The sequence below is a fragment of the Geotrypetes seraphini genome, chromosome 8 (assembly GCF_902459505.1).
Source record: "Geotrypetes seraphini chromosome 8, aGeoSer1.1, whole genome shotgun sequence".
Lineage (NCBI taxonomy): Eukaryota > Metazoa > Chordata > Amphibia > Gymnophiona > Dermophiidae > Geotrypetes > Geotrypetes seraphini.
The window spans coordinates 136929079-136945158 of NC_047091.1; the positions used below are offsets into that span (position 1 = coordinate 136929079).

The following is a 16080-nucleotide window of genomic DNA, read 5'->3' on the forward strand; positions in this document are numbered from 1 at the left end:
CTATTCAGAAAGGGTTCCCTGAATGGAAAGATCTCGTTAAATATCACAGTTTGGAATTCTTATGTTTCCAGATGGACTCAATAGGTCACAAAGCCGCACAGTGGTATAAATTAATATCCGGATATATAAATAAAAAACCAAAAAATGGTCTTAGAGACATTTGGAGCATTGAGATAAAACACCAAATTAGTGCATCTCAATGGCCACGACTTTGGTCTTGGAGGTTAAAATGTACGGTGTCAGCATCTATGAGACAAACTTGGTTTTTTCTTCTTCATAGAGCTTTTTGGACCCCTACTCGTTTACAAAAAATAGATAGTTCAAGATCTAATAGATGCTGGCACTGTCATATTGAAATTGGGACATTAGATCATCTTTTATTCTTTTGTCCATTTATCCTATCATTCTGGAAATCAATTTGGCCCCAAATTAACAGAATGTTAGAAAATCCAGTAGCCTTGACATATGATACTATATTATTTGGAACAACTATGAGAACAAAAAGCCAAATTTCATCCAGTAATAACAAACTTTTATTTATTTTAACTGGAATTGCAATACAACAAATTACATTCAATTGGAAACAACATGATAGATTGAACTATATGTTCTGGTGGAATTCGGTATGCCACATATATAAAATGGAACTCGCTATTGCAACACACAAAGGATACATGAATAAATTTAAAAAAATATGGGGACCATTAACCGATTTTTGTAAAGAAGGATAATTTTTCCCATAAATAACACTGGAAACATCTGAAGACCGTTAACATGATTTCTCTAATGAACTTTTCCCATGATAAGATAATTGTTAAGAGGGAAATGGGGTGGGTTTTTCAATTTTGATTATTACATACTAAATTAATATTTAAAAAATGTACAATAAAATTGATTTATGTATTATTGGTTGGGAAGGAGGGTGGGACAGGGGATTATTATATTAATGTTATACTTGATATTAATATATGAGTTAGTCAAGTGTGTATTTAAGTTTCTATTGAGTTTATTTGTAACACTTGTTGTAACACAAAAAAATGAATAAAGATTTAAAACAAGGATCTCGAAATCTTATCTCCGAAGAAGTTTTTCCTGGCTTTTTTTAATGTTGAATTGTAAGATTTAATATTAGCTCTCCAGGTCTGTCTATCTGAGGGGGATTTAGATTTTTTCCATTTGCGCTCCAGAGCGCGACATTTCTGTTTCAATTCTCTGTGGAGAGGTAGGTACCAGGGAGCCTTTCGGGGGTAGGAGATGGTTTTGGTGGTTAATGGGGCAAGGGAGTGGTAGGTGGACTCGGAAAGGGCGGTCCAGTTATGCCAGTGTGATTCGGGGTCTGTAGGTCTAGGGTTTGAGGAGAGTTTGTTGAGGAATTTGGACCAGAATAGATTGCTCGAGGTTTTTTTGCGGAAGGTTATGGAATGAGAGGAGTGGGGTGGGGAGTGAAGATGTGACATGAAGATGGGGAGGCAGGTAGTCCCTAAGAAGTGGTCAGACCAAGGGACTTGTTCCCAGCGAGTGTCATCGGTTGAGGTTTTGAAAGCGGTAAGATCAATGAAAGAGGTAAGGTCTAGAGTATGCCCTTTTTCGTGGGTTGGGGATGGGGTGGGTGAGGGAAAGCCTAGGGAGGTAAGGAAGTTGTTGAATTCGGATGTATCATTGTTATTGGTGTCGTCGAGGTGGAGATTGATATCACCAACGATTAGAAGTCTTTGGAATTTAAGGAAGGCAGATGTTATAGTCTCGTAGACGAGATTGGAAGATTTGGTCCAAGGGATGGGTGGTCGGTATAATAACAGGATGCCCAGTGGGTGGGCGCGGAGTTCGTCATTTACTGAGGCAAGTAGATATTCTAGGGAGGCATGGGTGCCCGTCTCAAGGAGCTGGACGTCAAAGAAAGATTTGGAGAGGAGTGCAAGGCCACCACCTTTTCGGTTGGGTCTGGGGGAGAAGAGGCCTTGGTAGCCATGGGGGAGGAGTTCGTTTTGTGTGAATTGATCGTCTTTGGCGATCCATGATTCTGTGATGCACAGGAAACCAGGGTTGAGCTCATCTAGAAGATCTTTCAGGATTTGGGTCTTATTGCACGCAGATCTGGCATTACAATAAAGTATCGGGACTGGGGTGAGGGAGTCCGGGACAGTGTTGGGAAGATTGGCAGGGGGTAGGGGCTTCAGGGAATCTTGGTTGACTTTTCGGGGGTTTTTCTTGGGAGGGGAGTTTCTGGTGCGTATCAGTGTGGGGATTCTGAGTCCGGGGCAGATGGTATTGGTGTTTGCAGGGTCGAGTAGGTTGGGGGAGGGAGGTTTCAGACAGAGGGAGGGATAGAGAGGTGAGCAGAGTAGGAGGAGAAGGATCCAGATGGATGGATTCATGGTGGGGTGTTTGGTGTGAGAGAGTCTGCAGCGAGAGGGGATAGAGTTGGTTGAGGAAGGAGCAGGGGAAACTTAAGTCGGGCTGGCTAAGAGCGGGGCAAGTAGGGGAGAGCCTTAATTTTTTTTTTTTTTTTTTTAGAACTAAGGGGGCTATATCAGAGGGGACAATTGGTGTCTAGGCGCTTTCCATGTGGTGCCTAGAGTGGGAAATGGGGCAACCGAGAAAGTGGGAGACTGGTAGGAAACCTTTTGGCTGAGGATACAGTTTGGAGCTGAACTAGGCAAACGGAGAAAGTGTAGCATCTAAACAGGGGCAAGACACTGGTACAATAAGGTACAATTTGGTACTGAACTAAGCAAAAACAGAGTAAAGATTGGCATCTAAACAAGGAGCAAAGACAATTGTGAAATATGGTACAGTTTGGTGTTGAACAAAGCAAAAGCAGAGAAGAGTTTAGCAACTAAACAGGAGCAGGCAGTAGTAAAATATGGTACAGAAAAGAATAGTGAAATATGGGCTGAAGTAGAGCTGGCTCTCAGAGTCAGCAGGGCAGGGCAGAACCTCCTGCTCGAATGGCGTCGGGTGGAGGAAGGAGGAACACGATGGGGGAAGCTTCCTCCTTCCTCTGCCTTGGAGGCGCTGGAGCGGAAGAAAAAGCTTTCGGCGGCCCGCAGTGGGCTGAAGAGAGGCCGGGTCACGCTGGCCTTGTGCAGCCCTCGGATGGGCTGAAGTAGAGCTGGCTCTCAGAGTCAGCAGGGCAGGGCAGAACCTCCTGCTCGAATGGCGTCGGGTGGAGGAAGGAGGAACACGATGGGGGAAGCTTCCTCCTTCCTCTGCCTTGGAGGCGCTGGAGCGGAAGAAAATAGCTTACCTTGTTTCTCATTTTAGTTTTTTTTATTTCTAAGAAAAATATCCGTAGATCTGGTTGGTTTTATTTTCCTTCAGCAAATGCATGTCGTTAGGAAAAATTTTGGGATAGGACCTTAGCATTCCAAGCAGGATTAATGAATTCATGCTTGAATCTTCTTGTTTCTCCATTTCTTACTTACTATCAATTTCAAAAAGATCTTAAAACCCACTTATTTAAACAATATAATATACATTACTGATTTTCATATTATCATGTAGTTATAATGTACTTTTAATCTTTTTATCTATACTTATTTTAGCTTATATTGTGTTTTTTTATTCATTAGTTTTAATGCTTGTATTAGTTACCTAGAATTTTATTATGTATGCTGAGTACCTATTGTATAAACCGCTATGAACTGCTGGTTAGGTGGTATATAAAAATAAATTATTATTATTATTATTGTTGATAGGCACCTTGGAATAGATGCCTGGCTAGAAGTGGTAGGCATTTAGCAGCTAATTAATTTTTAAAATAATTTTTTTGGGCACTTTCGATTGACGGCATCAATCAAGCCAATTAAAAATATTAAGTTAGGCACACTGATCTAAGGGCTTAACTTCAGGCGCCGTTTATAGAATTTGTGCCTTAGTGCTAATTCTACAACAGATTCAGGTTGTGCCTAAAGAGTTAGCGCAAAGTCACTTGGAGTGCTGAAATTTAGGCATATCCACTTATGGCTGGCACAAAAAGTGCACTATGCAGCACATGCAACTGTTCGCATTCTAGAAATGGTGTGCGTCATTTTCCAACACAGCCATGGCCTTCTCGTGCTCTGCCCATGTAAACGCCCTTCGCAGTCACATGCTAAGTCACTCTGACACAAGTTATAGGAGCAAATCCAAAGCGCTAGCGGCTGCCGTGCAGCAAAACCCCATAGCCCTTTAAATCCCGATGTGCTTCGGGGCAGTTACCGCAGCAGCAGCCGCAGCTTTGTAAAAGAGGAGGCTTAAGAGCTGATTTCTGTATCTGGCCTTGGTGCCCAACATTAGGTGCCAAGGTATACAAGAGGGGTAGGGTTTCCATATCAATTATATAAAAACATGATTAAACAGCAAAAGGTGTGCCTTTAAAACACGATTATAGCAAGGGGCAGTCAGTATGGCTTTTAAAGTAACTAGCAATCCTATCTTATTTAAGAACAGAGAAAAATATCTTGCCTACCTCAGATGTTTCCTGCCCTGGCATTGCTAGCAGCCAATTTCCATGTCCATTCTTGAGCAGAGAACATTTACAGAATCCAACGCTCTCCATGGAAATAGAATCCGTCACCGTATTCCTTCCTTCTGCTAAATCCCATATGCAGATCTGAAGGTCACGGCCCTGGCTTTTGCAAGACATATTAAATTATAAAGCACTTTTTGAATTAAGATCTTAATCTTATACTCTAAGATACATTTAAAACTTACTAAGCCAGCTACCACTATTTCATATGAAGAATAGAATTAGGGTATTTTAGAATCTGATTAAAATATCATTTAATAAGAAATAAATAAGCTAAAAATGTGGCATAGACAAAATGTAAAAAAGCTGTTTGCAATAATAGATCCAGTATTTTCCAACAACATTTACCCACAAATCAATTAGCTCCTTTGAGTGATCCAAGCTAACAATCACAACTCAAATTATACACACTCATCTTCTCTCATGTTTTGTCTATGGAAAGAATGTTTGGTATATCAGTCCCTAGGTCTGTTTACTGAAAAAGATCATATATGGCACCATATGTGCTGGGTAGACTAAACACCAGGGTGACATGATACCATTTGACAAAATTTTTTTTCAGCTCACACCTTTTCAGTGGTTCAAGGTGCATTGCATTCAGGTATACTACAGTAGGAATTTTCCTGTCCCCAAAAAGCTTACTGTATATACTTGAATATAAAATGAGACTTTTGGGCCAAAAAATGGCCCCAAAATGGGGCTCTCTGTTTATATTTGAACCTCCTTTGGATGATGGTGCTTTTTTTCCTCCCCTCCCCACCCGATGACCAACAATGCTATTTTCTACCCCTCCAGATGCCCGACACTGCTATCCTCCAACACCTTCCCATGACCGGCACTGCTATCTCTCCCCCCTCCTGATGACCAGCACTGCTATTCCTACTGATGACCATTGCTATCTCTTCCTCCTCCAATGACTGGCACTCCTATCACTCCCCTCCTCACGATGATTGGCACTCCTTTCTTTCCCCCTCCTCATTGACTGGCACTCCTATTCTCCACTACCCGCTCCCCCCTGCTCCAGAATGACATTGCACTTACAGTCCTGATGCTCCAGAAGCCGCCACCGCCGTTCTGTGCCGGGCTGAAGGGCCTTGAGCGTCTGCACATGCTCAAGGCCTGCTGGCTCCCGCCCTCTCCAGGATTCTCAAAGGGAGTCCAAAGCTAAACGGGGCGTTTCAGGAGGAGTGTTGAGGGCGGGAGTTGGGCGGGACATGGGCCGGCTTAGACTTAGTCGTACAGCACGTTATACAGCCCAGGATCGACGGAACTTGGACGTTGTGACTTAGACCATGTTTTACAAAAACCCACATAAAGTCACCAGATAAGCACTGCAAACACATAAAACAGACCCCCACACACTACCCCAATGATCACCGACCCCCCCCCATAAAAATATTAATCACTCCTTTAAAATTCAGCCTCCAGACCATCATCACCCGGCAGCCTGGCATAGGAAAGCCTAGTCATCCAGCACAGAGGCAGCTTAAGCCTTCTTGAGGGTGGGTTAGGGACTCATGGAGAAGAGGACCCATGCCCATAAGTTCCTGTAATCACTGCATTGATACTTAAACATGTGCACGCCTCTATACACCTCCAAAACCCTTTTTTACTGGCATATAAGTGACTCCTGCAGCCATAAGGGCTATTAGGGTGGTAGATAAGTGGGTCTAGGGGATTCTGGAGGTGGTTTGGGGGCTCACCATGACCTATAAGGGAGCTGTAGTGAGATGAAGACATGGCACCCTTTTTGTGAAGTTCACAGCAGTGCCCTGTAAGGTACCCCACTATTTAGGTGCCATGTCTTGGTGTTCAGTCCATCACTTTGCAGACTCCTCCCACATCCAACAGGGCTTGTTCTAGGTGTTTTTGACTTGGACGATCAGATCGGCAGGACGTATAGTTAGACGATTTTCGAAACAAAAAAAATTTTGGATGTATTTTTCTAAAATGTGTCCTAGGCTGTTCTTTTACTTTGGACGACTTGCGACTTAGACAAAAATGGACTTAAGACGTTCCTTTCGATTATGCCCCTCCACATATATAAGGAGTCCTTGGAAACAGAATTAAGCGCACAGATGGAACAAGATGACCAGAAAAATAAAATAGCCAGAAAAATAAAAAAAGGTAAGAAAATGGTTTTTATTTTCAATTTAGTGATTCAAATATGTCAACTTTGAAAATTTACATCTGCTGGTTTTATATTTTGGACTGTTCGGGAAGAAATGCATTTCATTTTATTTCTCTTGTGGTGTACTGTGTGTAGAGTCTGGTGTATTAGGGTTTTGTTTGTTTACTATAGTACTTTTAGCTTGTGGGTTTGTATTTGAAAAGTTCTTTTTTTCTCTGTTTTCTGCATGTATGCTCAAGGCCAGGTGTTCTGATGAGGATGGCAAATGACACTCACCCAAATTTCTAACCTTGGTTTATATTTGAGTCAACCTTTTTTGGGGGGAAAGGTTGGTTTATATTTGGATCGGTTTATAATTTTTTTTATCTAAGGGTTGAGTGACTTGCTGAAGGTCAAAATCAGAATTAGAACCTTGATTTTTCTAGTTCTCAGCCCACTGTTCTAACCCATTAGCCCACTCCTGTACCTTCTTAAAGAATGCAAATAAAAGATATAAACCTTTTTCTTCATGAAAAGCATGTTTTAAATGTGGGAAATGGCTATTATAAAAAAAATATGGCTGGTATGCATGCATAGAAAGTAGGCACATAGAAACACAATTGATTTTTGCCATACTGGATTTTTGTTTTGCTTCTCTTAACCTGTCCAATCGCTTATATATATATATATATATATATATATATTTTTTTTTTTTTTTTAAATCTCATTTCTCTTCACAGAAAAACACAATCCCTACATTTGCATATGTGTAGATGGAATCAAGCATGGCATTATGGGGCAGCTAGTTCAAGATCTAACAAGAGGAGAGAAATTCTATACCTAGTCCTTATTGGAGAGCATGATCTGATGCATAAGAACATAAGAATTGCTGCTGCTAGGTCAGACCAGTGGTCCATCGTGCCCAGCAGTCCACTCACACGGCGGCCCTTAGGTCAAAGACCAGTGCCCTAACTGAGACTAGCTTTACCTGCGTATGTTCTGGTTCAGCAGGAACTTGTCTAACTTTATCTTGAATCCCTGAAGGGTGTTTTCCCCTATAACAGCCTCCGGAAGAGCATTCCAGTTTTCCACCACTCTCTGGGTGAAGAAGAACTTCCTTACGTTTGTACAGTATCTATCCCCTTTTAACTTTAGAGAGTGCCCTCTCGTTCTCTCTACCTTGGAGAGGGTGAACAACCTGTCTCTATCTACTAAATCTATTCCCTTCATTATCTTGAATGTTTCGATCATGTCCCCTCTCAGCCTCTTCTTTTCAAGGGAGAAGAGGCCCAGTTTCTCTAATCTCTCACTGTACGGCAACTCCTCCAGCCCCTTAACCATTTTAGTCGCTTTTCTCTTGACCCTTTTGAGTAGTACCGTGTCCTTCTTCATGTACGACGACCAATGCTGGACGCAGTATTCCAGGTGGGGGCATACCATGGCCCGGTACAGTGGCATAACCTCCAATCCGCTTGTGATCCCCTTCTTAATCATTCCTAACATTCTGTTCGCCCTTTTCGCAGCCGCCGTGCTTTGCGCAGACAGCTTCATCGACTTGTCAACCAGTACTCCCAGGTCTCTTTCCTGGGGGGTCTCTCTGAGTACCGCACCAGATATCCTGTATTCGTGTATAAGATTTTTGTTACCGACATGCATCACCTTACACTTATCCACGTTAAACCTCATTTGCCATGTTGCGGCTCATTTCTCAAGCATGTTTATGTCACTTTGCAGGTCTTCGCAATCCTTCTGCGTCTTCACCACTCTGAATAACTTCGTATCGTCTGCAAATTTAATCACTTCGCTCGTCGTACCAATTTCCAGGTCATTTATAAATATGTTGAAGAGCACGGGTCCAAGCACCGAACCCTGCGGCATTCCACTCGTGATGCTTTTCCAGTCCGAGTATTGTCCAGGAGGTAACAGTGCTGGGGACTTGATGACAGTGATCATAACATGATATAACTGAAGTACACATAGGAAAACCAGTACATTAGCATTTAACTTTCAAAAAGGAGACTATGATAAATGAGGAGAATGGTTTAAAAAAAAAAAAAACCCAACAAAAACTTGGTGGAGCAGCTGCAAAGGTTATTATTCAAAAATACCATCCTGCAAGCCTAGACCAGATATATTCCACCAATTTAAAAGGGTAGAAGGAAGGCCAAAAGATAACCAGCATGGTTAAAAAAATGATGAGGCAAAGGAAGCTATTAGAACTAGAAGAATATCCTTCAAAAAATGGAAGAAGGATCCAACTGAAGATAATAGAAAACAGCATAAGGAAAGGCAAGTCAAATGCAAAGTGCTGATAAAGAAAGCTAAGAGAGACTATGAAAAGAAGATTGCATTGGAGGCAAAAACAGACAAAATTTTTTTAGGTATATTAGAAGAAGCCAATAAAAGACCGCTTGAGGAGTAAAAGGGGCACTAAGGGAAGGCAAGGCCATAGCGGACTGAATAAAATTAATTATTTGCTTTAGTCTTCACCAATGCAGATTGGGGGGGAGGGGGAGGAAGGCATGATACCAACGTGAGAAATGGTATTCAATACTAAATCTCTGTAAATCTGGAAGACATAATGGTGCAATTTCATAAATTAAAGAGTAGCAAATTGCCTGGACTGGATGATATACATTCTAGAGTACTGATAGAACTAAAGAATGAACTTGCAGAGTTATTATCAATAATATGTCATCTGTCTTTAAAATCAAACATGATACTAGAAAATTGGAGGGTGGCAAACGTAATGCCAATTTTTGTAAAAAGAATTCCAGATGTGACCTGGGAAATTATAAACCAGTGAGCCTGTTATCAGCGCCAAGCAAAATGGAAGAGACTGTTATAAAGAACAAAATTACTAAGCATATACATAGGCATGGATTAATGAGACAAAGCCAACAGAGTTAATCTTAAGGGAAATCTTGCCTCACCAGTCTGCTCCATTTCTTTAAAGGGGTGAATAGACATGTGGCTAAAGGAGAACCAGTTGATATTGTGCATCTGGATTTTCAAAAGGTATTTGACAATGTACCTCATGAACGACTCCTGAGGAAGTTAGAAAGTCATGAGATAGGAGGCAGTGTCCCATTGTGGATTAAGAACTGGTTAAAAGCTAGAAAACAGAGAGTATTGGTCAGTATTCTCAATGGACAAGGGTAAATAGTGGAGTTTCCAAGGGATCTGGTGCTGGGTCTAATGCTTTGTAAAATATTTATAAATGATCTGGAGAGGTTAATAACTAGTGAGCTGCTAAATCACAAGATTGTGAAAATTTGTAGGAGGACCTTACAAGACTGAGAGATTGGGCAACCAAATGGCAGACGACATTTAATGTGAGTAAGTGCAAAGTGATGTATGTAGGAAAGAGAAACCCAAATGAAAGCTACATGATGCAATGTTCCATATTTGGAGTCACAGCCCAGGAAAATGATCTTGGTATCATTGTTGATGATAGTTGAAACCCTCTGTTCAGAGTGCAGTGGCGACTAAGAAAGCAAATAGAATGTTAGGAATTATTAGGAAAGGAATAGAGAATATTAGAATACCTTTGTATTGATCTATGGTGCAATCACACCTCAAATATTGTGTGCAATTTTGGTTACTGCATCTCAAAAAAGATATAGAAGAATTACAGTAGAACAGGTACAGAGAGAAAGCTGAGAAATATGATAAAAGGGATGAGACAACTTCTATCAGAAAAGGCTAAAGAGGCTAGGGCTCTTCAGCTGAAAGAAGAGATGGATGAGGGGAGATATGAGAGAGGTCTATAAATGGAAGATGTGAATTGCTTGTTTACTCTTTCCAAAAATACAAGGACTAGAGGGCACGCAATGAAGTTACTAAGTAGTACATTTAGAACAAACAAGAGACAATGTAATGTATAATTAAATTCAAATTCGTTGCCAGAGAATGTGGTAAAAGCAGTTAGTTTGGCAGGGTTTAAAAAAGGATTTTGGATAATTACCTAAAAGAAAAGTCCATAAGCCATTATTAAGATGGACTTGAGAAAATCCACTACATTTTTTCTGGGAAAAGCAGCACAAAATCTGGTTTATTCTTTTGGGCTCTTGCCAGGTACTTGTGACCTGGATTAGCCACTGTAATAGGATATTGGGCTTGACAGACTTTAGGTCAATCCCAGTATAACAATGCTTATGTCGTTATGGGTAGGCATTTGAGGGCGTAGTTTAGTCAGCAAAGTGGTTCAATTATGATATACACACATACTTTATAAAAATACAAGCATGCACAAAGAGGATAAGCACCTAGCTGAGCATGCCTATGAATAAATAATAATAATAATTTTATTTTATATACCGCCACACCCAAAATGTTCTAGGCAGTTCACAACAATTAATTGAAATACAAACAATGCAAATCATTGAAATCAACAAGTTATATGCATATAATATAAGAAAAATACATACATGCCATATAAAGAGGGTGCAACAATCTTAAAAGAATAAAAGATTATAATAATAAAATATATTAAGAACTCAGTCTGTTAAATAATTGAGTTTTAATCTGCTTTCTAAAATGAAGATAAGAAGAGGCATCAAGCACAATTTGGGCGAGCTATGAATTTAGTTTGGCCGCTTGGAAAGAAAAGGTTCTTTCAAAGAACCTTTTATAATGACATAATTTTAATGAGGGAAAAGCAAACAAATGTATTCTTCGAGAGCTCTTATTGTAATAACTCAAAGTGAAATGAGGGTTGAGATAACCCGGTGACACACCAAAAACTGTTTTGTAGCAGATGCATGAGAACTTAAACAGAACTCTGGATTCCAATGGCAACCAGTGCAACTTTTGATAGAAGGGGGTAACATGTTCCCATTTCTTCAAGCCAAGACTGCCGTATTCTGAACCATCCTCAATTTCCTGATAATTTTCTTAAAGGCGCCCAGATATATGATGTTGCAATAATCAAGAATACTCAGAATGGAAGATTGTACTAAAACAAAAAGCACTATAGTTCTGGATGCCTGTTATATACAGTAGAGTCTTATGATATATGAGTGACTAAGGGCTCCTTTTACGAAGGTGCGTTAGGGCCTTAACGCACGGAATAGCATGCGCTAAAATGCCCCACGCGCTAGCTGTTACCGCCTCCTCTTGAGCAGCGCGTGCTAATCCGGTGCATGCGCTAAAAAATGCTAGCGCACCTTCGTAAAAGGAGCCCTAAGTTGATTTTCTAAAACAAATGTGTTTTTGAAAATTATTCACAGATGTCCTGTTATAAAAGTACTCTCCCCACCCCTGAGAAAACATGGTAAAGGGAATTTTTATCCAAAATCTACAGCTCTCCCCCCAAGAAAACCATTGCCGTGTAGAGAATTCTACTGCACTTGGATATCACAGTCTTTCCAAGCACAGTGCAATTTTAACGAGATCTTACAACCACCAAGAAATATGTTACTAACGTCAACAATCAAATAGATTTGGAATGAAAAAAAAGGGATTTAAACAGAAACTCCAGTACTTTCACTGCCAAAGCAAAAGCAGCAACTTGTTAGTTTACTTCAGGGTAAAATTACAAGCAATTTCAAGTACATATCCAGCACATGTTTTCCATAAAACAGAAACAATGAATTTATGAAAGATGCTTTTCATGTGTTTAGGTAGTCAGACGATTTGCCCCTAAGTTATCACCTGGTGTAAGAAGCCCAGATCTGTTTCCAAGAGTTTATTAAAACCAAAAAAAAAAAAGTACTTAAACAATTTAAGTAAACAGTGTTGTCACTTGACAAAAAAGCCCTTCAGGCCGAGGAGTTTTGTGCAAAAAACCCTCAAGAGATCATGTGACCATGAGTTAAGGAAGCCATTATGAAAGCTGCTGTCAGCCTTTCATCAGCTTTCTGGCAGTGTGTAATCACTGCAGGAGAAAAGAAGGGGAGAAAATGGTGACAGTAATTCTAAGATAAGTAGAAGGAAAAGGGAATCGGTAAAGTGGAAGCGGCACTTCTAACTATAATCTAGACAAACAGTATTTTGGCTGCTGTATCTAGAGGTTTCCACCATGTCCAAAGGCTGAGTTACGTACTTTAATGCATCCCTTCTTCTGTAATAATCAAATCTTCAGGGTATGTGTATGTGTGGCTGCTTTGTAAGGGTTGTTTTTGTATTAGCTGTGCCTACTCTTAAGATTATAAAAAGAGATTTATCTTTTGTTCTCTCAGGGCTCCCGCAGCTGGAAACCTGCAACAAGCAGAGATTTATCTTTATTTAAAAAAGTTATATACCACCAGTCAGTTCCTTCGGATTTAATTCTCTCTACAAATGTTTGAATACCTGGATTGATGAGAAACCATAGAGTTCCTCTCCCCCCCAAAAAAAAACAACACAACAGCCTATAATGTACATGCCCCTAGAAACTAGAAGACATTGATTAATCTCCTGAGAGACCAACAATTATAGTGATAAATTGTCTGGGTTATCTCCTTTCCCAGTTATTTGATCGCTTCATGCAGTCAGTTAGATCAAGGATAGCAGGGACAGAGGAGCATTTCATCCTTGTCAAGTTGGATGCTAACATGCTTTATATTCATCCTGAGTATAAAGAATGGACAAATGCGATCAAGCCTGTATCATGACGGAATATCCATGGCTCTCCTACAGAACAGTTTTTGCAATATAAGAATTACTTCCAATTAAGAAATGACACATATTGCTTATTGGGTATTTGCTATACCACCCATCAGTGTTATCACTATAAAGTGGCTTACAGACTAAAACAGTTAGAAAGGAACTCCAATTAAATTGATAGCATAGAAGAATCATAGAAATAAGGCAGAGTATTTCAGAGGATAAGAGGGAAATCCATGGCAGGTATGCTGTTGCCCCTCCAAGATCCAACAATGTAGATTCAGTTTTGTTAAATGATAAAGTCATAAGGCTTCAGGCCTGTTTTGAATTTTGCAATAGGAAGTTCAGCCCTCTTTCCATTCTCATATCTACCCCTATTTGTATCCCTCAATCCCCCTATCCTTCAGGAATCCATTCAAAGAGGGATTGGATGGATTCCTGAAGGATAGGGGGATTGAGGGATACAGATAGGGGTAGATATGAGAATGGAAAGAGTATAGATAAAAACAAGGGGGCTATAGGGCTAAAGCAAGATAACCTGACAGGTCATGGATCTGATGGGGTATAGGGCTAAATCAAGATAACCTGACAGGCCGTGGGCCTGATGGGCCACCGCGGGTGCGGACTGCTGGGCGCAATGAACCTCTGGTCTGACCCAGCGGAGGCAAATTCTTATGTTCTTATGTTCTATAAGGCTGATACTAAGTAGAAAAAAACTGTGAACAGGGTAGAGCCTAAGGGCTCCTTTTACTAAGATGCGCTAGCGTTTTTAACGCACGCTGCATTACCGTGCGCGCTAACCCCGCGCTACATACCAAGAACTAACGCCAGCTCAATGCTGGCGTTAGCATCTAGCGCGCGCTAAAACCGCTAGTGCAGCTTAGTAAAAGGAGCCCTAAATAAGCCTTAGACAGAAGTGACAAAGTAAGTAGTAATTTGGATGAAAACCAGAGGTATTATACCAAAAGTGAAGCCAAGTAAGGCGAGGAACCAGTGTGAAGTGTTTTATAGTCAACTACAAGAGTCTTATACTTGAAGCAATTCTGAATTGGAAGCCAGTGATGTTGATATAGTACTTCCTAGCCTTATAGACTAGTCTGATTGCCATATTCTGAACTGATTGAAGACATTCGAGAGATGACTGTGGAAGACCCACACAGACTACATTACAATAGTCAAGGCACAAAGTAACGGTGGCAAGTAGATTGGTTTCCTAATCTGAAATGTCTAAAAAAAAGCTCTAAATTGACGAAGTGCACAGGAACAGCATCTGACTGCTAGAGAAATGTGTTGATTGAAAGAGAGCTGGCTATCTAGGATAACTCCTAGGTACCTAAAGGAATCCGTCAGGGAGATTAGTGCATTATTGATGATGCTTTTTAATCTAGAAGAGTAACAAGATCTGATCATATGCAGACCGGTGTCGCTCTAACACTATACCATTAACATAATAGATGTTAGCTCTGTCCATATTGCTGAAGATATATCCCAGCTGCTAGCCATACAGCATGACCATTTGTAGGTGTGCACTCATCCAAGGCAGTATTTGTTGTCGTTCTCTTCTTGGGTACATTAAGATGCAAGATTTCTTTTTTAATTCATCCCCAGGATCCCTCCTTTTATATGACTATTTACCATTATAAGGTTTTGTTTGCATTCTAATAACACCTAGATCTCATTTTTAGATGTTTTAGTTTAAAAAGTTTGGCCTAAGCTACTAGTAAACACCCCCCCAGCCCAAATAGGAATAATTACATTTTAGTGAGAAAAGGGAACACCAATACCATGCTTTAGGTTCTGTGAATCTTATTTTCAGCAGGAATAAACCAATTCTGCTTGTTGAATACTTTTGAGCATCATAGACATGGCCAGACATCTTTGAAATTTTACAAAAACTTTAAATTGTTCTTCAACGATATGGAGGAACTGTTAGAAAGACAAAAAAAATCAAACATGCAGTTTATTGGATTCATATATTTAGGCCTTATAACCTAAAGGTCTTAGGATTTATCCTTTTTATTAGACCTATGTTAATATGTGGGAGCTTTTCTACTGCTTACAGCTCCTTGCGTGGTCACATTTTCTTTCTATATTTATAAAATAAGTAGATCATCTTGAATTGATTTGGTATAGGGGAAATGGGGATTGGGACTTGTATACAGCCTTTTTGTAGTTTTACAACCACACTCAAAGTGGTTTACATTCAGGTACTTCGAGAATTTTCTCCATCTGTCCCAGTAGGCTCACAATCTATCTAATGCACCTGGGGCAATGGGGGGATGAAGTGACTTGCTCTGGGTCACAAGGAGCAGTGTGGGGTTTGAACCCACAACCTCAGGGTGCTGAGGCTATAGCTCTAACCACTACGTCACATTCTCCTCCTCTACTACCATTTGAGAAGCATCATCATAGTGGTTTACAAGTATACCATCTAAAGACATGTGAAGGGAAATTCTATGAACTGGGCACTTATGTGTTATGCTGTTCGGCAAACCCTTGCTTAACTTGCTTACAAATATTTGTGAGGAGTGTAGACAGGGGTGGAGCATGGGCTGAACTTCCACTGAATGCTTCAAGTAACATGCATCCCTGCCACATTTAGATGTCCACATTTATACCATCCATTTGGATGGTGCAACTGCAGGCCCATCAGTACTGCTTGAATTCTATAACTGTACTTAAACACCTAGGATCTGTTACAGAATTGGCACCTATCATACAGCCTCAAGGAACCTAAATGGAGGTTACAGAATTAATCCCAAAAGGAGGGAATTTTGCAAAGTCATTATTTCATATATAATGTCTAATCTAATCTATGATTTGTCAGTCGCTCTGTGCCTAAAAAGGTTCAAGGCGATGTACAATTCGAGAG

At 40.4% G+C, this 16080-nt stretch overlaps 1 protein-coding gene across 4 annotated transcripts in view; it reads right to left on the reverse strand.

The window, feature by feature from the left end:
- Positions 1-16080, reverse strand: part of GNB1L (G protein subunit beta 1 like) — a 171229-nt gene that overhangs the window by 41679 nt on the left and 113470 nt on the right. For all 4 annotated transcript variants that reach the window (XM_033953968.1, XM_033953965.1, XM_033953966.1 and 1 more), the window contains one exon: positions 4451-4613. In XM_033953968.1, coding sequence (XP_033809859.1) covers positions 4451-4613 — 163 coding nt within the window. The remainder of the gene's footprint in view (positions 1-4450; positions 4614-16080) is intronic.